At 41.6% G+C, this 23044-nt stretch overlaps 1 protein-coding gene across 3 annotated transcripts in view; it reads right to left on the bottom strand.

Moving 5' to 3' along the window:
* Positions 1 to 618: 618 nt before the first annotated feature.
* Positions 619 to 23044, bottom strand: part of nbeal2 (neurobeachin-like 2) — a 34948-nt gene continuing 12522 nt past the window's right edge. For 2 of the 3 annotated variants that reach the window (XM_032519282.1, XM_032519284.1), the window contains 44 exons: positions 22752 to 22850; positions 21947 to 22581; positions 21719 to 21851; positions 21254 to 21373; positions 20811 to 21141; positions 20482 to 20564; positions 20252 to 20344; positions 19813 to 19984; positions 19252 to 19385; positions 18264 to 18423; positions 17851 to 17953; positions 17533 to 17683; positions 17191 to 17346; positions 16914 to 17073; positions 16376 to 16464; positions 15538 to 16236; positions 15227 to 15411; positions 14875 to 15031; positions 12061 to 12204; positions 10747 to 11070; positions 9483 to 9632; positions 9207 to 9364; positions 8896 to 9020; positions 8685 to 8802; positions 8321 to 8478; positions 8099 to 8232; positions 7900 to 8007; positions 7710 to 7805; positions 7453 to 7577; positions 7168 to 7308; positions 6958 to 7088; positions 6724 to 6833; positions 6486 to 6603; positions 6201 to 6298; positions 5984 to 6097; positions 5808 to 5894; positions 5585 to 5694; positions 4870 to 5042; positions 4685 to 4779; positions 4424 to 4540; positions 3350 to 3511; positions 3101 to 3249; positions 2860 to 2995; positions 619 to 2643 (listed from right to left, as the gene is read on the bottom strand). In XM_032519282.1, the coding sequence (XP_032375173.1) occupies positions 2536 to 2643; positions 2860 to 2995; positions 3101 to 3249; positions 3350 to 3511; positions 4424 to 4540; positions 4685 to 4779; positions 4870 to 5042; positions 5585 to 5694; positions 5808 to 5894; positions 5984 to 6097; positions 6201 to 6298; positions 6486 to 6603; positions 6724 to 6833; positions 6958 to 7088; positions 7168 to 7308; positions 7453 to 7577; positions 7710 to 7805; positions 7900 to 8007; positions 8099 to 8232; positions 8321 to 8478; positions 8685 to 8802; positions 8896 to 9020; positions 9207 to 9364; positions 9483 to 9632; positions 10747 to 11070; positions 12061 to 12204; positions 14875 to 15031; positions 15227 to 15411; positions 15538 to 16236; positions 16376 to 16464; positions 16914 to 17073; positions 17191 to 17346; positions 17533 to 17683; positions 17851 to 17953; positions 18264 to 18423; positions 19252 to 19385; positions 19813 to 19984; positions 20252 to 20344; positions 20482 to 20564; positions 20811 to 21141; positions 21254 to 21373; positions 21719 to 21851; positions 21947 to 22581; positions 22752 to 22850 (7149 nt within the window). In that variant the 3' untranslated portion in view covers positions 619 to 2535. The remainder of the gene's footprint in view (positions 2644 to 2859; positions 2996 to 3100; positions 3250 to 3349; positions 3512 to 4423; positions 4541 to 4684; positions 4780 to 4869; positions 5043 to 5584; positions 5695 to 5807; positions 5895 to 5983; positions 6098 to 6200; positions 6299 to 6485; positions 6604 to 6723; positions 6834 to 6957; positions 7089 to 7167; positions 7309 to 7452; positions 7578 to 7709; positions 7806 to 7899; positions 8008 to 8098; positions 8233 to 8320; positions 8479 to 8684; positions 8803 to 8895; positions 9021 to 9206; positions 9365 to 9482; positions 9633 to 10746; positions 11071 to 12060; positions 12205 to 14874; positions 15032 to 15226; positions 15412 to 15537; positions 16237 to 16375; positions 16465 to 16913; positions 17074 to 17190; positions 17347 to 17532; positions 17684 to 17850; positions 17954 to 18263; positions 18424 to 19251; positions 19386 to 19812; positions 19985 to 20251; positions 20345 to 20481; positions 20565 to 20810; positions 21142 to 21253; positions 21374 to 21718; positions 21852 to 21946; positions 22582 to 22751; positions 22851 to 23044) is intronic. The other variant, XM_032519283.1, reaches the window with a different exon arrangement.

Below are 23044 nucleotides of genomic sequence, written 5' to 3'. Positions count from 1 at the left end.
GTCAACTCCTCCCACCATTGTCAATGGAGCCACATCAGAGTGACTGCAGCCCTCTTCTTCCTCTTACTCCACTTCCCTTATTCACTATTCTGTGGCTTGTATTTGACTGGGGGGGGGGGATTACAAGTCTGTTTTTATCACCCACCTCACCCCTCCCCATCCCTCTGAATTGTACCCCCGGAGGTGTTTACGGGGAGGCTGACAGGATGTTCGGCCCACCAGGAGAACAAAGTCTCCTCTTCAAATAAATGTGCCGTTTCTCACCGTGACCTTTTCAACTCAAATAGGCTTAACATCACAGACGCATGCAAGGCCGGGATTACAGTAGAGGAGCAGGATGATCTATGTTGTGGCAGTGGATTGCTTTCCTTCTGGTGTGGTTCACACACAAGAATCAGAGCTAATTTTTCTGTACTGGGCGATCATCCAGGATATGGGCAGTGGCTCACGTAAAAGAGGATTCCTAAATACAAGTGCACAGTCACAATTATTGACCTTATTGGGGCAGTTTTAAAAGATTCTGAATTTGACTACTGATAGAAAAGAAGGGAAAACAGACATACAGACAATCACATGTTTATGTTTAAGTTACAATGAGCACAGGCTGCTTGACTTTTAAAAAGGTAAAGTGTATTTATCTTTCAAGAAATATACAAAAGCTAAAATAATAACCCAAATTCAAGGCACTGCTGACCTTCGCTTAAGGTTTTTTGTAGGATCACTTTGAATCTAAATCAGGATATTTAAACAACAAATAATATAAAAAAATCCATATACATCATGACTTAAACCTATTTTTTGATAGAGGACTATGATTGTAAAAAGACCCAATTCTGAAAGGAAGCCTCCATTTTGAGCTCCATTGATTAAACTAAAGGCTTTGAGCGTTTCTGCATAACGAAGGGAAATATTACATTCATAACATTTAGAGAAAATCAGAGCAGCGTTACATGAATTGATATCAGTATTCACAATAGACATACTAGATGATCAAATGTATACTTGAACTGCAAACAATCCTTTATGTTCACAGACATCTCATCTTACAGTTGTGAAGTTTGAATAAAATGTTATTTTAGACAGCCTGAATGTACTGACTTTGTGTATGAACCGATAAGTAAACAAATATAGTTTATTTTATACTTGCTTACAATTAGTAAGGTTATTCTGAGCATCACTTAGAAAGACTAGGTAATTTGTGTGCACCATGTTATGGGTATTGCATTTGCCCAAATTGTTCCCTTTGTGTCTGTCCCATCATGACACTGCATAACAACTACTTTGTTCAAACCACAGTAAAAGAAGCTGGCAGGAAGTGAATTCCTCTGACACTCACATACTTTCATGCTCACATGTTTCAGAATCATCATGTCTTCAGATGTTTTTCAGCGCTCCAAAAACAGTACAATTCCAGTACAGGCAACTATTTGCATCCAGCCAACAGTTTACTGAGTTCATTAACAACATCTTATCCACATCTGAGTCACAGTAGAGTAGTAAGGTGTGTGTAAATCAGATCAGCAGGAGTACAACCTGACAATTCAGTGTTTATCAAGACACAAGCCAAAAAAAACAACTTTTACTTTTCAGATGAAATAAAACAGGGATATTAAAAGTCTTGTGATGAGTAATCAAACTAGTACAGACACATTTGGAAAGGTCTTTACTTCATTCAGTGTAAGGCAATAGTAGGCACTCCTCTTGATTTGTATTGCATCCAAGCTCTACAGTCATGATATAAAAGTGAATATATTTCACATACTTGACCATTAAAGCACTTATTGCTTTAATTGTAACAGCTTTAATTCGTGCTTAGAGCCGAATGGAATGCTGGATTATAGACTGTGGTGTTGCGGTGCACTTCTGCTGCCTAGATCAGCAAATCCTGATGTTGACCGCTAAAGATCCACACACACAGCACTGGTTCCCTATAGTGAACAGTTACCCCTTGTTTCTTTCTTTTACCCCCATGTGGTACTTACCAGTATTACAATGTTGAAATCTCTAGCAACATTTACAGAAGTTTTCAAGTTTTCAGGAGTTTTAAGAAGGTGCCATTGCCAGAACATTTCAACAGCACAGGGCTCAGAGCTGCTCATCTGATAAGAAAGACGCCAAGAGCATGCAGCCTGGAGAGTTCACAGCATTATTTCTGTCTGTGTCTGAGGCTGCATGTGCATCAGCACAAGTCACATCCCTGAAATCTGACTTATTGTACATACAGTTCAACAGCATTTCACACAACCTGAAACAACAAGTTTTTCTCCATCCCCAAAACAAGGCCACTCTTTGGAATGATGCTGATTAAAAACAGTACACAACTGCAATTAAAAATATGCAATTAAAATATCCAATCATTTAAGAATAAAAAAGTGCACAGTGTATAGTTGCTCTCTCAGAGAGATCAGTGGCTTAGGAAGACAGTTGACCATCTTGGAAAGGGAACAAAGGCCTTGTTGAGTCTAGCGAGCATCTTGGTGGTGCAGGTATCTGCAGCGTAGAGAGTCCTTAAGAGTTCCTCTACCATTGCTCATCTCATTTGCCAGCATTCTCAGTGGGATTATACTCAGTTTCACCTGAGGACACCTGAGAGATGCGGCGTGTGGAGCCCCACAAGCGACGAGAGAATTGTCCTGAGCGAACCTGGGAACAGGAGCGGAAACATGTTAATCTTTACTTAAGGGCTAAAACGGAGATGTTAGACTAAAGATGCCCAATTACCATCTGAAAGACCTGATTTTCAACAGGCACTTAGCATATGATTACCCCACCTCCTCCTCCTCACAACACTCACACATACAAACATACACCGCCCCCCCACTCTCGCATCTCACAATCACTTGATGTCCTGCTTCTCACCTCCTCTGGCTTCCCTGCACCCACCACAATTAACTTCCCGTCCTCTAGTCCCACTAGGATGTGGCTGCACTCTTTGGTGACAGATACACTTCTCACAGGAACCTTCAAGGCCAGGGGAGTTACTAGAGCGTCCAGGCTGTCAAACAGAAAAGAGTTAGAAGGAAGAACTAAATTTTAGACCGTTACTACACAAATTATCAAACTGACAAAGAACTTAAAACTATGTTCTTAATGTCTTTACCTGCATAAATCTCGTATGTGGAGGTTGCCCTGTGCAGTCCCCAGGATGAGGTGTTCAGACACCAGGTGGAGGGCAGTCACCTTCTCCTCCATGGTGAAGGAGGACATATGACGACTGTTTACTGAGTAAACATGAATGGAGCACTTGCCCTGTAGGATTAAGCAGAATATTAGTAATTTGCTCTTTTGCATTAGCAGGTTGAGAAACTTGTTTAAGTGTGTGTTTGTATATACAATGCATCGTAAGTACCTTTCTGTTTAATCGTTCCACCTGCGAGGTCTGTACCACAATGTGGCCTTCCATGCCCACCTGGAGCCCGGAGATTTGGACGGGTATACAACTATCACCAGGAGGCCGCAGCGTTCGCAGGAATTGGCCTCGTCGGACAGTGTGCACGATCACAGTCCCATCCTGACACACAGAGAATGGTTAGCTTTGCATCTTAACTGACCCTCGTTTGCTGTGTTTTTTTTTGCATTCTTGTTTATGTTTTCTTTTTAGTTTCACAATGCAAACCAAAACCATATGGACTTAGAAGAAGCTAGTTTCTTGGAGTTTTGGCAACATGTCATGCTACAACTTCTGGCAATTAAGAATATTAATAATAGACTAATAGATCAATGTAAAGTCCTTACTACAATAGCCAGGCATAACTGACTGTATGTTCCATGTATATTCTCTAATTTAACCAGTTAGGAGCAAATGAATAGCTCAAATTAAGTGTCAGCTGAAACTGCGGTTTGCCCTTGCTTAATTAAGTTACACTGGCTTCCCAGGTTTATGTTTTAGGTTCTATAAGATGGAAACATCTGTCTTTTCATAGCTACATTATAAACTGTGTGTTTTGGGGTTGTTTCCTGTAGCTGGTACAGATTACATTCTCACTTCTAACGAGCCACATCACTGTTTGGTTGGAGAACATCCAAGTAGTTTTTAAGCATATAGTGGTTATTTAGGTTAAACAGAATTTTTCACACCTGCACAAACATACAGATCTCAAGCAGTATGATAGAGAAAATTAAATAAAAAATAAAGTCTTCCTACAAAATAGTTTATTATAAAGCAGAAACGATTAATTAATTAATTATTTGACCAATAGAAAATTACTGTGCACCTATTTTAATAACATATTAATTCCTAAGAAGAAGTGTTGCAAATGTGAGAACTTACAACTTTTCCTTGCCATTTCTTTTTGATTATGTTTAAATAAATAAACGTCTCATTAATAAATCCCAAAATTAACCTTCAGTTGACATTACTACTGTGTTACTTATAACAGTTAGAATGTTAGAATATAGAATGATAGAATGTGAAATTGCTGACCTTTGACCCTGAGACAGCCATGTCCAGTTCAGTGCTGATGGCCACACAGGTGACCTCCTGGTCGTGTCCCCCGAGAATCTGCACCGGCCGAGGAGACAGACCGCTGGAGAAGCCACCCTGCAGGGTGAGAAAAAGGAGAATCCATATATGAAGCCACAACTTCAGCTTTATAATCATGCACATGTGTACTCATGTGTAATCATGCACATGTGTCCATGTGAGTGAGCCTAGATGACAACAGACATATTTGAAGATGTTTACCTGCTGTAGAACCTGCCACACTATACAGGATGTGTCCCTTGATCCAGAGATAAGGTAGATGCCACAGAGATCCAGAGCCAAGCACGTAACAACATCTTTGTGGAACACACAATAATACAAATAAATATGTAACATTGAAACAAAGCATGTGTATATAAGTTAGACAAACAACAATAAGAGCTCACCAATGTGCCGACAGATCCTGCCCACCAGCTTGCCCTTCCCCAGTTGGGTGACACGGAGACTGCAATCCCAGTTTCCTCCACTGAACAGCAGGCGGCCATCGTTGGACACCACGAGCACCTGAGCACTGATCTCCACCCCGGGAGAGAAAGGTCCGCTCAAGAAACGCTGCGTTCTGCACAACAAAGCCAAGTTGGAAAGATCAAAAGGTAGAAACAAGAAGTGCTAGTGAGCTGTGGCCTAAATGTGGCGGAGATTTACAATCAGGTACATTAAACTGTCATGACATCTGCAAATTACAACCTCCGTTAGATCCAGTCTTACGATGGTTCTAATCCTGATTTATTTAGCGTTTATGTGATCCACGTTCTTGGTCAGTTTAGAAAAAGATCCATTGAACCAAATAGCATATCGTTAAAACAGACGTCACAGTTCCATTCAACTATCAGGAATGTTTTATGCATCTTTTAAAATGATGTGAAGTGACTTTTTTTTCCACTGACCCGGTTGAGGATTTTTGAGTAAAAAATAACATCCATCAAATGAGTTAAATACGTTATTTTTAAACAAAGTACAGTTAAACTTGTTACTGCTTTTTTAGAGTCAGCGAATGACATTCATAGGAGATAAACAGATATTTAACAGTCATTCATTTTAGATGTAAACCATAAAAAAAAAACTTAAATAAGGGCTTCCCATTTTTCTGGGGGCACTCACTTGGGATTAGTCATGGTGGGGTCCTTTGTGAAGGTGAAGTAGTTGGCGATGTTTTTGTCATATGGCAGCCAGCTGTGTGTCCCTATCAACCCATTTGAACTCACAGTCACCTGTAGAGAAAACGTGCCATGATACAAAAATGCTAAACCTCAACTATTTAAAATGAATGTGTTAGTTGTTGTGACTGTGTTACATGTGGCCCGTATGAAGGACTGATCCTTACCAGTATATCTGAGCCCTGGATGATGAAGGAGCGATTCTGGCTCTTTGGTACCACTGCCTGGACCAGTGGAAGGCCATCGCTTACCACCTGATGGACACACATGATAATACATACATACACACCACACAATAAGAGTTTTTGATTTAAAGGTATAAGGAGATCATGAGAGAACCCACCTCCACAAATGGCCGGAGTTTGTCAAGCTGCTCAAAGATATTCAGGGGCAGAGTGTCCAGGCGGGCTTGCCGCCTAGCTGCGTTCTGAGCTGACATACGAGGAGGATGCGGTTCCTGGTTTGAGATAGGAATGTGATATATATAAAACTGACACTTTTTGAACAGAACTTAACAGCTTTTTGTTAAAAATCAAGGTGAATTAGTCTGGGATTTGTACCTTAAGGAGCTGACAGGGAGTCTGTCCAAAGTTGCTGATGATGCCTTCCAGGGCCTTACGCTCTGTCTCGTTGGCAATTGCATCCAGATCTACTGCACCTACATGAGAGCCAAACAAGAAGCAAGATTGAGTCTCACACAAGAACACAAAAAACACTGTTCATGTGTCAAGAAACTGAAGGGGAATATGGGACATCAGGAGCAAACAACTTCACAAATCCTCGCAGGATTACAGTTGCAGGCTCCATGGATCAGTAGCAGGAAAGAGTTTTCAATTTTGCTTTACCCTCATATGTGCAGTAGTAGAAGACATTGAGGGCTTTCACTGCCTCCTCGCCTCTCTGTTTGTAACCGAAGATCAGGTCAATCCACTCATGGAGGTGACTGGACACATGTTCACATTCCTAGATGGTCAAGATACAAGTTGTTGTCATCTTGGATAGTTGTTTTAATACAGTGTGTTAGAAAACAAATGCACAATTAACAGGCTGTCTAAGTTGTAAGACTTGTTTGTGTAGGCTCACCAGTGCTTTCCTGTGTTGCTTGATGAAGTCTTCTCTTGATGTGGCCCAACGAGGCAGCAGAACATCTGTCAATGGTTCCTGAGATATCTGCAGCTGTCCCAGGTTGAAGCCTACAACAATAATTGTGGTTTAGGATCTTTCATTAAACAAATATTTGTACATCAACATCTCATGACGAAATGAAGAAGATCAATTTGATTTCAAGCTTTCAATTGGTGGTTCATGCTTTCTCACCGTTCATGTTCTGTAGGAATTCTGGGTAGTAGAAGAACTCCGGGATGAGCTCTTTCACGTCAGCTGGACTCTCCATGCGAGCCTGCCAGGCAGCTGCCACTGAGTGGAACTGTCTGTCAGCGCAGTCAAACCTAAATGACATATACCAACATGAGACTGCAAAATAGCAGGCTACATAACTAAATATACTACACTAGTCAGCATTCCCACCTGCCACTCTGCAGCTGGATATGCAGAGTTGTGAACGGCTCCATGCGGATCATGTAGTGCATAACTCCTGCTGCATTAGAGTAGTGTGTGCCATAGTGAAATTTGTCGATGGTGCCAGTTGGGTCCTCAAAGCTCTCATACCTATTGACAAAATGAAAAAAAACAGAAAACTGATGGTTTGGCATGTTTTAGCTCCTCTTATCTAAAAAGTATGCATCCTCGGTTGGTCACTGATCTGCAACCTCTTTAATACAACCAAAAGCACATTGTCATTTAACCACTTACTTTTCTCTGACATTCTGTGCATGGCGGGAGTTGACCACACCTATGGGTTTGGACAAGTCTCTGAAAACTGACGGGTCCTCCAGATTCAGAGTGGGAGAGGTATAGTCACACAAGATCCAAGGGAACTGAAGAGAAACAAAAACCAACATGTGAAACATGATGTTTCCTCACGCTGTATGTGCATCATCTTTAGTAACAACAGAAATATACATAAATATAGGTAGCGCACACTGTCAGGGGATGTGGAGTGTACTCACCACAGGATACTGCGACAGGTCGTTATAAGTGCGTCCGGAAATGGTGTTCAGTTGCATCAAGTACTCGAAATTGGAGATTTCTCTGCACACCCATTTCTGTTCAACACATCGACATCAGATTGGTCCAACACAATAGGCAAAATTCAGATTATAATAACACTTCATAGAGAGAACTGAATTAAATAATAACCTGTGTAAGCCCAGATGCCTTCAGTAGCTCTTGGGGGGAGCGAGAGCCAAAGTAAAACAGGTTGGGAGGCCGCAGCCCAAGTATCCTAGAGTACACTTTGTTTCGTACCTGAGAGTGCAGACATAAATCATTTTAAAACATCTATTTCATTCAAATTTCTGTTTCATTCAGAAGGAGTTATATTTGATCTGAGTATCACCTTCTTCCTAAAGTTAATGAAGTAATGAGCCTGGTCAATGAAAAACATCTCCAGTGCAGATCGCCGCAGGTTGTAGCGCCTCAAATGCACTTCTCTGAGCTGAGACAGAGGTCTCTTGAAATCAAACCCGATTCCTGAAGACACAGATATTATTTACTTTTGGAAGGGCCCTTTGAAGAGCATTACAAAAAGTTAGCTGTAATGTTCACCATATAATCTTACCTTCCTCCGTCTCTTCTTTCTCACTGCTTCCATCATAGAAATAAAGATGGTGTGTGGTAACCTCCAGACGACCCGGAACAACCGCCACGATGGTGATGAGCTCACAGTCTTCAGACAGAACCAGTTTTTCTTTCTGGTTCTCGTCTTCTCCCTCCACCCTGACAGCATGGTTAAAAGGTTAAACCTTTACATTACATTACATTACATTACATTGCACTGCTAAGAACACTCACACATATTTATATATTTTTAAAGCCTCTTTGGTGAAAATGAGTGTTTCAAAACCAGTGTGCCTGGCCCATGGCACATCTTCACATCTTTGTGTAGTATTTGTGTTTTTGGTGTTTACGAATTGAGGACTCACTTGTTATCCAAAAAGACGAGGTCTTCGTCTCCTAACTGATCATCCTCCATGTCGCTAACTTTTGCTTCCTTTGCAACAGCCAGCGGGAGGGGTTCAGAGCTACGTGGGCTGTCAGCCCCTGAAAAAGGAACACCCTCTTTAGTGAAACTTTACTGTAGATTACTTACATGACAAAAGTTCAAAGTTCATATGGTTATACTCATTGACATACCCATGTTGTCCCTCAGGGCACTGGCCTCAATGTGAGGATCATAGTTGTAGTTGGGTACAAGTTTGAGACGCATCTTTGAATAAGTCTCTGCATTGGACAATTTCCATTTTACCTCTGGTTGAACTCTGGCAAAATAAGGAAAAGGAAAAAGGACAATTTAGCACATTCTGGGCAGCAAGGAAGAGCGAAAGGACAGTACATTACAGACAAATGTTATCCTCTCATACTGAATTACATGTTATCTTCAATCTACAATTCTTGGTCAGCGATTTTAATCCAAAATGTTGATTAAATGTCAGAGGTTGTCTTACTTGTTGGCCCATGCTCCTCTCTCACTGGTCAAAAGCCTGCGGAGAGCTTTCCAGTGCTGCCACACCACCCCCTGCTGGCTGGAGCTCTGCTTTTGCAAACTGTGGTACCTGTTGTTCTCACTTCTACCTCGCTTCAAGAAGGGGTCCACAATCACTTCCTGCTTTCACACAAACAGACACAAACGTCAGATCAGTAAGCTGAAAAGTTTTACTCTGCATTTTAATCCGCTGTTACATGACAGCAGTTTGTTGCATGAAGCTTGAAAGTTGTATAACCTGAAACTTGGACTTGCTGTCTGATCTGTCTTTGTCCCATTTTATGGCTGTACTCATCAGGGCATCAAAGCAGGAATTCCAGAAATTGGACATGATGTCATGGCTCCTCCCAAACGTGTCCAGCTCATACTGCTCCATGGTGGCCTGAACCTGCAGATGGATTTTCAGAAGGGGGACATTAACGCAGACAGCCACACAAATGTCTACTCAAGAACAACTCTACAAAGTAAACAATCCTTTGTGTCAGCATCAGGCTAATCACAAACCAACAAACCTATATTATGTAGCAAGTAAAAAACAATTATGAAGAATTTCCTAAAACTATATAACTTGGATAATGGGTTTACACTTCAAAGTTTCCCATAAGCCATAATTTGATCTTTTCTGTTTTTTGATATGATAACTCATACATTTCATAAAGGAAGACTACTGCATGTCAAATACATAAAACAGGATTATTCTCGTTGTACAAATGAGAGACAAGACTGCAAATATACTAGCCTCCATTTCTTTAACAGTTTCCCTAATTTATTTATTTATTGTATTAGGTGTTTTTTTTTTTACAACTGCACTGTATAAACTCATCTTTCTTCTTTGCTCTTACTGCCTTACCACTTCATGCTAAAAACATTAAGTAATACAAACATACAAAAACATATAGAACTGCCCTATACATTAATTCAAAACAAATATATAGGCTAAACTGCAAACACATACACACTTGGACATGGACTTGGCTTGTGAAATCAGTCAGGGCAAAGTTTCAAAACTCTCATGGCAGCCAAAGTTATGCCACTCTGGCTAATATATTGCAGGATCTGTATACAAGAAGTAATCTAAACAAAACAGATTTATGAACTTTCACTGTCATACAGATGATAAATCCTCCCCTTAGCTAGTGGTGAGTGTGTCTGGCACTAGCTTCAAGTTTGAGCATGAACTGATCTCTGCTTAAAATACATTGAGGGTTAACCCAGAAAGCACTTTAAGGAGTTAAGGTTTTTGTTTTCTACTTTTTAAACGTGTTAGTAGTTTAAAAGCAGTTGGGATCAGATTTCTCAGCCACCCACCAGGTAAACAGTGGAGGCAAGATTGCGAAAATCCTGAATGTACACTACTGTGATAAAGAACAGAGCCAGCAGTATCTCAGAGAGGATGATTGATTATACTCGCGTAGTCACTAAAAACTGGATAGGAGGCTCTATAGACTCCTTTAACAATAAATAGATGACATATATTTTCAGCTCACAGAAAAAACACTGACCTGTTGCTGGAAAAAACCCTGCCACTCCAGTGTGTGACAGTAAGCCTTGAGGTCCTGGGCGAAGGTGGTGCTGCCGTTGGTGATGGGCAGGTTGGGCAGCAGGTTTTGGAGGGTGAAGGGGTCGGCATGCTGGTCGAGCAGCGTACGCACAATGGGCACAAGCTGGGAGAAAGTTTCTGCATGAACACTGTTGGTGCCATCCATTGAGCCTTCTGGCCACAGGGGGGCGCCCAGCTGCCCCAGCAGGAAGCACACCTCCTCCCAGCTCAGACACAGCACCGTCTGTAGAAGGCTGTGGAGCTTCACATAGGCCATCACACACACCTGAAGAGGGGCAACGGGCAAATCACTTGCTGTGCTTCTTATTGAGAGCCTATGCAAACAGTTCATCAAGGGATATGATAAATAAACATATATGTGTTAGTGTTTGCTTAGATTTCCAGATCTACACCTGAGAGAATGTCTTTGTCAAGGGGGACTTAAATCAGTGGTGGAAGAAGTATGCAAACCTTTTACTTAGGTAAAAGTAACAAAACCACATTGTAAAAATTCTCCAATATAAGTAAAGGTTCTGTATTTAAAATTATACTTAAGTCAAAGCACAAGTATAATCAGCAAAATGTGCTTAAATAAATAAATAATAGATCAGAAATAGAAGTACTCATGCAAGAAAATGGCCCCTGTGACTGTATTCTTGAGATATGAATACTGATGCAATAATCTACAAGCAGTATTTTATTGATTTTTTTGCTGAGGTAGAGCTATTTTTTATGTTTACAGTTCTTTATACATTTGTATATTCACTCAACTTAAGCAGCTCAAGGCTAATTTTATTTTCCCACAGCTGTGATGTCAGGAATCAATTAAGGTAATTTATTTCAAACCTGATACTGTGAAAAACAAATTGCTTAAGGGGGACTTATACTTCATTGGAGATGAACACAACCAGCACTATCTGATGGAAAGCCTTATGGTCAGTTCATTTATGACTGCTTGCTCTGTCCCACAATCCTACAGCGAGCGCAGCAGCCGTCATAACTCTGAGGGGAGCTGCCCTTTCATACAGAACACTCCCTAAGAGGAATGACTGCAATGCCTTTGGAAAGAAACCCATAGAAGGCCTGGTATTTTTAAACTGGCTTTATCTGAGTATGCTTATCAAGTTAAATAAAGACTGTGTAAACCCCTTTAAATTTATTTTCTGCAAAGTTCAATTGCACAGGTGTGTGGGTTGTGAAAGACATGTACAATGAGACATTTATGGTTGGTGTGCTGGCTGAGTGATGGACAGGACAAGTTGTGAGTGCAGCTGACCTGTGAGTGCTGCTGTTTGATATATCCAGTGATGATACGCAGACCAATCTGGGCCATTTCCTTCAATTCGTTGTTCCCAGGGCTGCCAGGGGTGCTATGCCAGGCCTGTAACTTGTCCAGCAGGTTTACCACCCCTTCAAAGATCTGCAATACAACAACAACCAGCAACAAAGGACTCAACAAAAAGGCTAGACCTGTTTCCACACCTTGCAGAATCCACGACAACCTAAACCTATTTAGTTCATTATATACAGCTAAACCTGCATTTAAAAAGGTGCTTCAGGTGCTACCTACACCCAACCTTGATGCTCCACGTTCCATTACGACAGGGGAGGAACATCTGACAACCCCACCCAGCTGGCCGTGCTTTGTTTATTGTTTGACTTGAGTCTCTGATATTTCTAATATCATTGACTTATCTCATGTAACCAACAATATTATGTCATCACATCCTGACAAGTTAGTTCAACATTCAAAGATGTATTTTTGATCTTAATACGTTTATTTCATAGCCCCAACGTAAATTATGACAGCTTCTTTATAAAATTACTCTAATCAAATGACACCACTTCTTGGAGGTCACTTTTGATTGATCTGAACACAGTGTGTGCCACCAGCTCAGTTACGGCACAAATTTGGTGCATTGTTTATTGGCAAGAAGAGATTGAAGTGTACTGTTGCTCTGATTGGACTGACCATTTGTTATTCATAAGTAATCCATGTTTCACTGGTGTTGAGTATTTATAGAAAGCAACCATGCAGCCTGCCTTGCACTGGTATGTAGTAATCTCCAAGTGTCAGTACTCCACTGACTGCTTCTGTCTTTCTAATGTAAGCTATACTCAAGGCCTGAAGTTTACAAGATACCCAACATGGTGAAGGTTTGTGATTCCCTGCCTTATCTAAATTGAAAGGAATAGTTTGACATTTTTGGATATGCACTATCTTGCTTAAATGCATTTCGTTGCATTGTACCTTTACATGTGTAATGACAATAAAGTTGAATCTAATCTAATCTAATCTAATAAGAATTGATACCACTCATGTCTGTACTGTAAATGTAAGGCTATAACCAGCAGCCAGTTAGCTTAGTAACAAGTAACAAAACAGGCCTACCAGCATCTCTAATGCTCACGGGGTTGTATGTGCAGGACTATTTCTTGGCTGGGAGCAGACACTGAGGTTGCTCTAAATTAAGACACAAGAGTGGTATCATTCTTTTCATCTAATGCAGCAAAAAAGTGAATAAGGGTATTTCTCAAAATAAGTTTAAATAACAATTTTTTGCATTTGACAGCTTTTACATTGCTTATCGGCTGCTTTATGATGGTGTGAACTATGAACTCAAAGTTTTCTCTCTTTTGAGATATCTGATTTACAATTTTTTTATTGCATCATAGACGGTTTTTGATCAGCCACTTGCTGTACTTTAGGGGGAAAAAAAGGTTGAAAGCTCAAAGTATGCATGAAGAAAGTGAAATGTGATATTTTAGGTTATTATTTGGGCTACAAGGTGTCCACACTGCTAGAACATCATTGTTGGTATTGGTTTGGTTTATTGACAATACTTATTATTACTTATTACTCTAATAATAGTAAGTGTGGAATACCCCAGGGATCCATTCTTGGCCCCATTCTGTTTTCGTTATACTTATATTCCGTATATGCTGCCTTTAAGGGCTATCATAGGTAAAGCAAAATCTGTCATTTCATTATTATGCAGATGGTTTGCAAAACTATTTCCCTATGAAAGCAAATGACAGTGTCACACTAAACTCCCTGCTTAGTTGTATCACTGATATTAAGTTGTGACTCTCAGAAAACGTTCTTAATTTGAATAAAGGTAAAACAAAGTGTATTATTTTCAGTTCGTCAGCCACGCAAAATGGTCCAGCTTTGAGTTTGGGAGTTCTGGCATCTTACACTAGGTCCGCTGTCAAAAAACCTGGGGGTTACTTTTGATTGCAGCATGAAATTTGACAAGCAGATCAGTAATAGTGTTAGAATGAGCTTTTTCCAGCTTTGTCGGCTAAAGTTAAGACCTTCCTTAACAGGCAAAATCTAGAAAAGGCTATTCATGCCTTTATTAGTTCAAGGTTGGACTACTGTAATGCTCTTTATGTTGGTCTGAATCAGATGTCCATCTCAAGTCTTCAACTTGTGCAAAATGCTGCTGCTCGCTTTTTAACTAATACAGTACATCTAAACGTGCACATAAGACTCCCGTTCTCTACACTCTACATTGTCTCACTGTGCGTTTTAGAATAGATTTAAAGATTTTTTTGTTTGTTTTCAAGGCCTTAAATGGTCTGGCCCAGGAGTATTTGTCTGAAATTTTAACTTTGTGGGAGCACAACCGATGACAAACCGAGTTTTAGAAGTGCCAAGGTCAAGGTATAAACGGTGGGGTGATCAGGCTTTTGCAACAGATGTAGCTCTTTTTAGGTCCAAACTCAAAACATATCTGTTTAGTCTGGCTTTTAATATGTCGCAGTGATGTGACAATTTAATTGTCTATGTTCATTCCTTCTAGAGTATAATATGTGTTTTTACTCTTGGTTTCTGATGTTAAGCACTTTGGATACCTGCTGGTTGCTGTAAAGTGCTATATAAATGAATTTTGATTGACTGATAAGTAAGATATAATATCAGACTTTATCAGGGATAAAGGGCTTATTTCCATCATTATCCCTTGTGTATTCAAAGTCAACCAACCTGTATCAGGAGAGACATTCTATAGCCATGGAACTACCCAAAGCCCAAACAGAAAATATGTCAGTGGTCCATATGATTTAGGAGGGATATGTGATATACCTTTTCACTCCACAGGGTGTTGTTGTCTGTCCCCTCAGCAAACAGGAAGTCCTGCAGCAGCCTGAGGAGCCGAACCAGACTAGGACAGAAAGGCAGAGACACTCCCTGGGCGTCCCTCAGGTCTGACAGAGACGACTCCAGCATCATCTCCAACAGACTTGCACACAGCGTGGAAAACAGACTATAAATACATTGCCCCAGTGTGACGCAATAATATTTCTGGATATTTAGACAAAAGGTGGCACAGCTGAAGGTGTGGTTCAACTTGTTTTTCCATTGCAGGACAGCTTCGCTGCCAATTCAATGTGCTTGTTCTTGGAGGGGAAGTAAATGTGAAATCACTGTCACTGACCTGCGTTTGATGTCATCGGGAGGGCGGACCAGTTGGCAAGAGGAGCCCAGTTTGGTGAGAACAGAAAAGACCTGCCCTCTTCCTCTCCACACCACATCTTCCGCCACCTCCGCGCCGCTGCCACTCCACAGCACGGAGAAGACAATGTTGGTTAGCAGGTTGCACAGCTCCTCCTCAGGGGTCTGCTGTAAAGCAAACAACACTCAGTCCCAAATCCTTACACAAAAAACCTAAGACAATAAAGGCTCATAAAAAAGACTATTAATAGGCTTCATGTATCAGTAATATTTGAGCTGATTAGGCAGGCATACCTGTGGGTTGGACGTATTGGAGATTGTGTCTCCAGTTGGAGGGTCTGTCCCATAGCTGGTATCATCCAGCACGTTGGACAAACTGGAGCTCTTCCTAGGTCTGGCAGGTGGAAAAGGTTTTCCGTGCTCTAGAGGAGATGGCGTGTTTGTCAGACTACCTGCAGGAGTGTGTGGGCCAGTATCTCCAGTGCCCCCTAGCTCCAAATCAAAGGGGCTACCAAAAGGGGAGAGGGGCTGGTAGTCTCTCCCCTCCTCGTCGGGACGAGATGAGGTGATATCAACAGCATTGGAGACAGAGGACGAGTGGCTCTCCTGGTCCACTGAATCAAACGACTTGAAATGGAGGGAGCCGGTGAAGTTTTTACCACCTCCATTTGGAGGTGACTGGGACAAATCAGATAATCTCTCAGAGATGTCCCGTGGGCCACCTTCAACCTCTTCCTCATTCTCAATGTCCTGCGAGGTGCGGTAGTTCAGGAAGATGTCTGTGTGTGTGTCCTCTGCAACCACAGCTTGATCTCTGCACAGTGGCGGCCGATAGTTTGGCTCAAAGGAGCTGTTGGTGCTGGAGCCCGCAATGCTGGCAGCGTGGGACTCATAGCACTCTTTCACATAGAGCTTGGTCAAAACATCTTGCCAGCCGGGCTGCCTAGCAAGCTGCTTCACATAATCGTCGTTGGAGTAGATCAGATGAAAGAGCTGGGATAATATCAGAAAGGGACAGAGGAAGTCTTGGTTTTCATTACGGATATGATAAATGTGCTTAGAATAAAATGTGTACACTCAAAAGTTGACTGTGGTAGTTTTAGCAGAGTATAAATTATGCTAGCAGACTGACCTTGCGGCAGACGTCTAAGCGGACAGTGAGCTCAGCTCGATGGGACAAACAGACCACAGCAAGGAGGTCTCTGAAGTTAGGGGTGGCATCTGTGGGAAAGTAGCACATTATTTATTTCATTTTAAAGGTCATGGGAACCTGTTTTTTTAATCAGCTTTCTGCTATAAATGCTAAGATCCTTCATGAACTCAGTTATTATCTTCTAAAATCAGAACAATACTGGTTAAGATTTCAGTATTTGTGATTTTATTGTGCTGTTTCTCTTTGGTTTTTAAAGGTTGTTTTGTGGAGTTTCTAATAAGCCACTGATTTCCAGGAAAATATGTCAATAAAACACATACAGTCCTAATGAAGCAGATACATTTTTGAGAAATAAACTCTGTTACTTCTATTTCAAATTTTGACTTTTGCTTATTCAAGGTAAACGAGAAAAAGATTTGAGAGCAAATTTTCAGGTGCTTAAACTTTTATAAAGGTCTATTTTATCATCCATTTCCAGCTCACTAGACCCCAGAGCACAAAGCTGTTTCGGCATTACCTGTAGCAAGGACCTGCTCGTACAGACATCGCACAGTGGTCATGGTTACGGGATTTTCATCAAGGAAACAAACCAAGCCAAGATATCCAAAATCTTTCAGCTTGATCCGCTGCTTGTTGCGCTCAGATACTCGCTCACTTTTAAGGATTTTGTATAAAACCTGCAAAATCGAAGGGAAATTGTGTAAGAGTTTTGACAATATATCACATGCAGTAAAAGGCAAACAACTGTCAAGTGATAAGCTGAAGTATTTTATGATTAAGTCAGTTGTTTTCACCCTGAACACCCTTTCTCTGGCCTCGTCTCCAAAGTTTGGATTGAGCAGCAAGCAGTACAGCTGCTCCACGCCCCAGTCCAGTAGCACGGCCTGCACCTGCTCACGCGGAGGGTTGCTCCTCAAGAGCTCATACAGCACATCCAAGGCTCTCACCGCCTGATTGAGAGAGGACATAGGAAAGAGGTGAAGGATGAGGGTAAAATGCCAAGAAACATGAATTAGGGAGGGTAAAGTTTTAAGTGGTCACTAGAGGAGTTTGAAAGTACGCAGATGCCAAAACATGGTAATCAAAAAGGTCAAATTAAACTCCCTAAAGAAACAGATAAAACACATAAGCACTACCTGCTTCTCCTCTCCGACAGTCAGAATGTATGCGAGGACACTGTGAAGATCCTCTTGTGTAGGAGACTTTAGAAAGTCTTTCAGCAAGGCGAACAAAGAGTTTTGAATTGTCTGCTTTTCATCAGACAGAGGGCTTCCGTCTTTCTCCACACTATGACCAAAGATATTGGTTAAGGAATAAATCACCTTATGAACAGATGCAATCTTGGATTTAAAATAGATAGTAATAGGTAGTTTTTAAAACACTCATCTCTTAATGTATATTGTGGTGGACAGTAGTGTTATTTTGAAACCATATTTAAAATGTCAAAAGTTCACCTGTAGTATGTGCGAATGGTATCCAGAACATATTGGACTCCGTACTTCCTCTTCATGCGCTGCTTCCCTTTGTTTATCACAGACGCTAGGTACTGCACGTGGGCTTTGGGAGAAAAATAATACTTTTGTCATCTTTCTTCTGGTTGACATTTAGAAATGTCAAACCAAAATGCAAGGTTGTACTGAAAAAGTGCATTCATTTACAAAACAGGGTTCCTGAAAGGCAAATTTAGGCACATTTTCACTTTAAATCTTTGCCACAGCCTCAAAAAATTATCAACATATCTCTGATAGCTTTAAGCCTCCTCTTGCTCCATTCAGTCTTGCATATACATATGAAAAGGGACACAAACAGCTTTGGCAAACATGAAAAGGTTCACAGGTGTGACAACACGAGGGCTGCCTGTGCCTACCCAGACAAACAGCAAAATGGCTTTTAGTCCAAATGCGGAAATCAAAGAGCAGGTGCTGGTAGAGTTGCTGTAGCAGTGTGCTGTTCCCCTCATTGAAAACCTGCTCCAACAGTAGCTGACAGGCCCTTAAAACATTCATGTCCATCATACTGCCAGGAACCTGCAGTAGAGGAAGCATAGAGAAAGGGTGTTAAAGTGTGTCTTTTTTTATTAATTATTTTGATGCATCTGTGCACTAAGGGTTTGTGCATTTTTAGTAAAACTTGAAGCTGAAGAAGTGTTGCACTCAGTTGAGTGCATATTCAGTCCAAGTGTTTGAGTTCAGTGTATACCGTATGTGTGTTTCTATCTTTGCCACTGTCAAACATGGCAACCCCATGCGTTGATTATTAGGACATAACTTCCTTACAGAATGCTCCACCTTAATGCCATATATTTCAACATATCCTGTCAGACAGAAAGCATGTCTGTGCTGCACCAGGGCAAGACCTGATTGGTTGTGACTATCAGCGATTCTATGTGACAATGTAAAATTCTGACCTCAAACACATTATCATCAATCTAAAGAAAGATAAAGACATTTATTAGCAAAATATTACACTAAGAAGTGAGAACATCAGTGCAACAGTGCATCACAACTCATGGTGGCTTCCATGTTTGTTATATGATTGTATTTAAAAAAAAAAAAAAAAAATTAAATTGTTTATTATTTTCCTAGATTTCAACACAACAATTTCAAGGGGCAGATGTTACAGCTGATATCCAGACAGACCACACAATCTGGCAAATTCTGCATAAATTTCCCCACACAAGCATACTGTCATTTACACAGAACCAATGCTGTTTCAACAACACCATACCCATTCATTACACAGCAATTACACAGCAGCACCACAATGGAAAATGTCAAATATTCACTTTCACATGCTAATCACTTCTCGCAATTAGTTCCCAATTGCTATTGCAAACTGATGTGCAGGGCACTTACTTTGCTGAGCATGGCTCCTATAATGCTCGGCCCATGGCAGTGCAGCAGGCTCTCCTGATTGACAGGGTGATGACGAATCAGGTTTTTCACCATCAGCAGGAAGGCAGCGATGCTGTTTCTCTCTAGTCTGCCCTCTGAGAGAAAAAAATAAATAGGGCAAAAGAAGTTTTAAGATTTCCTGTGTTACCCACAATCATATTTTTGCATTAGCATGCACTTTATTGGCATTACCATATCTTAGGATGAGTCATTGTAAGGGTATGTGTCTCACTTCTGCTAGACTGTTTGTTCCATTTATCTCATTTGGTTCTCTACTCATGCTGCTTCTGGCATTTAACCTATTAGCATCAAATTCACAATCTGTCCATTGTACTGAATAGTATGTGCCTCTTTTCTAGCACATACTGTTGGTCTTAAAAAAATTCAACAGCAACAGCAATCTCCTTTAAGAAACAATTTACTTGTTTCTCTAATTTAGATGAATTGTCCCTTTCATTAAGACACTATCACTGCATCAAAAAAGAAAAAAATCATACTCTGAATATCTAAACATGACCTGACCTGCAGACTTGTTCAGTGGCAGCAGCATGGCAGCGGGGCCTCTGGGGGAGGTAAGCTCTGGTCCCAGCAGGTCTGAGATCTCCTGACCGCCGTTGTAAACCTGCTCGGCCTCACATACTTGCTCAAGCAGGGGCAGCAAAACCCCTATACCTCCCACCACATTAACAACATCCTGCAGGGGAAAAAAACACACACACCATACTTTTATAACCTTCCACCTACCATTAGTCCTATTTATTTCCCAAATTGAATTAACAAAGAAGACCTGCCCAAAGACAAGGCAGCATGACAGCAAAATATGTAAAACCAACTTAAGGTCATAGGCAGATAACACAGAGATATTTCACTTCTCGTTTTGGTCACCAGAGTTGAGTTTAATTGTATGAATTATTCAAAAGAAGACATCACAGCAAACAGCTCAAAACGTTTCATATCCAACCTTGATGTCCCAGTTCACTACCCGGTGTCCTGTAAGCCTGCCATCATATTGGTGATTGGGCGACAGGTCCAAACATATCTGGCTCTTAAAGGCCTGTAGAAACATACACACACATGTAAACAAGAATATACCAGTGTTTTTAAATAATAACATAATTCACATAAATAAATCACATAATAAAAGCAGTATCATAAAATTTGCAAGTTTTCCTGAGTTGGAAACTCCACTACCTGTGGAGTGTAGTAGAGCAGAAGCTTGCTGTTGAGATCAGATAATTCTCCCTCTGCTTTGAATAAGGACACATGATTGGGGCCTGTGAGGAAGAGCAGAAACCAATGTAAGTCATAAAATATGCAAACATTACTTGGTGTACCTGAAGAAAATACTGCTAGGAGTATTCTGTGATTTTCTGTACTCCTGGTTTCCTGTACTCTTTGTTGAACTCTGGAACTCTGGAAATGTCTGGTGCGCTCTGGAAGAGCTAAATGCTGAAGAAATAAAATGCTGAAGGAGTAGACTGTGTACAACAGCATTTGCATTTTAGCAGAGCATGACTTACCTGCAGCATGCAGAGTTCTCGTCTGTGTCTGCTGCAGAGCCTCATGGCAAATGAAGGCAGTGCCCAGGAGCCCATCCAGAGACGTGGGTGTGCCCCACTCTGTGTCCTGCAGTCCTGCTGGGATGGTGTGCACTGGGGAGTCTCCAAAAGATCCCCAACGGCCTCCTGCAAATGTAGCTGGGAAGGACTGGGAACGGATAAGGGAGGGGCCATGGGCAGGGAAGGCAAACTCAGGCGATGGGTTAGAGGACGAGGACGTGGGCAGATTGGGGGAGGTGGTGGTTGTAGTGGTCCGGTGGCCTGCCGATCCAATGCAGCAGGAGGTAAAAGGCTTCAGTAGTCAGGTTCAAGTGGGAGAGGAAAAGAGGAAGTTATATTAATAGAGGAAAACTATTCAGTAATATTTTCATGGCCAAGATACATTAGATACTAGTTTCAGTTACCTCACTGAAAGATGGAAAGCGAAGCTGAGCAGTTTTACGCAGCTCTCCATCGATGTAGATGGTGACCAGATTCTGACCAAATGGACGACGGCCCGGGATGTGGACTATAGCCACTGAATGCTGTAATGAGGATGGTATTAAAGAGCACATTAGTTTCTAGTTGTGACAAAAACAGTCAAAAATGCAAATCTGGTTACAAACATACATTTTTGTACTGAAAAACTGGAACAACACAGACCAATGTAATGTAACCATAATGATAGACCTCTCTAGCTTCTTGTCTCTTCAAAAGGTACTTTCTTCAATTTGTCATAGCAATTGTGCTTTCAAGGTTACTGACCCAGACAACGGCACTTAGAAAAAGGATGTACAATTTTTTCTTTGATAGAATCTATTTTCTTTGAGACAGGCTAAATAAGTCCAAATGTTTGTCAAAATTCTAGCTGTATTTGTGTCCACACTCACCCAGCATGAGTCAACAAGTGGGTGCTCTGGCAGTGTGACGGCCATGTAGTCTTTTTTAGTGCAAACAGCCACCACCAACACTCCCTCCATGGTGAAAAATGCCTCTAGCCCAGTTCCACTAGCTGTGAAGAAACTACAAAAGAAACCCCATCTGTTAAAGTATTGTTCAACACAGTCCTATACATATAAAAGTTTGCAATACTATTTCTCAAAAATGACTTGCTTCACCTGTAGAGCTGCTTTCTGCGTGGTCCTTTCCCCATGTCATGCTGAGCCCCTGTGCCAGAGTTGGCAGGAGGTTTACGGTTGTTGGAGAACTCCATGTTGAGGCAGAGCCAGGCGTGAAAGGCAAACCCGCTGCCTGGCCAGCGCTGGACTGTGGGCACCATAATACCTGCCATGGGGGGAGTAAGATCAAAGTACTGCAAGGCACTGTCCTGGCCTTCTCTGGCTGCCATGGCCGAGAGAATTTGGATGGTGCGAGGGCAGTAGGGGTGCACCTTCCCCACCACTGCACCATTGTCCTGATCCACCCTGAGCAGTCTGAGCAGGCTCTTAAGCTCCTCTGGTCTCAAACACAAGGAGCCCAGGTCCTGCAGGAGGCCCAGCAGGGCGTCTGCACACTGCCTGTCCAGACTCTGGGGCTGTGAAAGCACCTGCAGCAGAGCACCCACCATGCCTGCCTCTACAGCCACAGTGCGACAGGATAAGGAGGCACCACAGACAGCAGCCAGCCACTGGGCCACCAGCAGCTGAAGGTCCCTCTGACCCGACAGATCAGGCAGCCATTGCAGGAGTAGCAGCAAAGGCTGTTCGTTACTAATGCCAAGGTGATGGGCGTGGGCATGCTTTCCCTCCACTGCCTGGATACCGAAAGCGACAAAAACAGTGACGACAGAGAATTAAGATAAGACGTGGCCACATGGTCAATAACTTCAGCAAGACAATTTAAATAGGAACAAGGTCATCAATAAGAGTTAATTGACTTCTACTGTCTTTGCACTCAATGGGGATAACGAGGACATGTTTTTACCATGTTCATCAACTCCTGCAGAAGCCTTTTGGTGGGTTGACCTTGACTCTTCAGCACATCAAACAGTTGGGAGTAGCCAATCCTCTCTTTGAAAACCTCCTGAGACAGAAAAGAGACAGAAATAGGCTGGAGAAAGAAGCTCCGCAGGAGATAACTAGTTGGCACACTTGGCACAGGGAATACAATGACATTTCTAAAATGAACGGAAAACAGTTTTCCTCACAAGGCTGTCATTTTTGTTGTCATTGTAGTCATCATAGCGCAATTTGCTTTATAGTACATCTACAGAAGTA

This window comes from Etheostoma spectabile, chromosome 6 (genome assembly GCF_008692095.1).
Source record: "Etheostoma spectabile isolate EspeVRDwgs_2016 chromosome 6, UIUC_Espe_1.0, whole genome shotgun sequence".
NCBI classification, from domain to species: Eukaryota; Metazoa; Chordata; class Actinopteri; order Perciformes; family Percidae; genus Etheostoma; species Etheostoma spectabile.
This window is presented reverse-complemented; position numbering and strand designations above follow the sequence as displayed.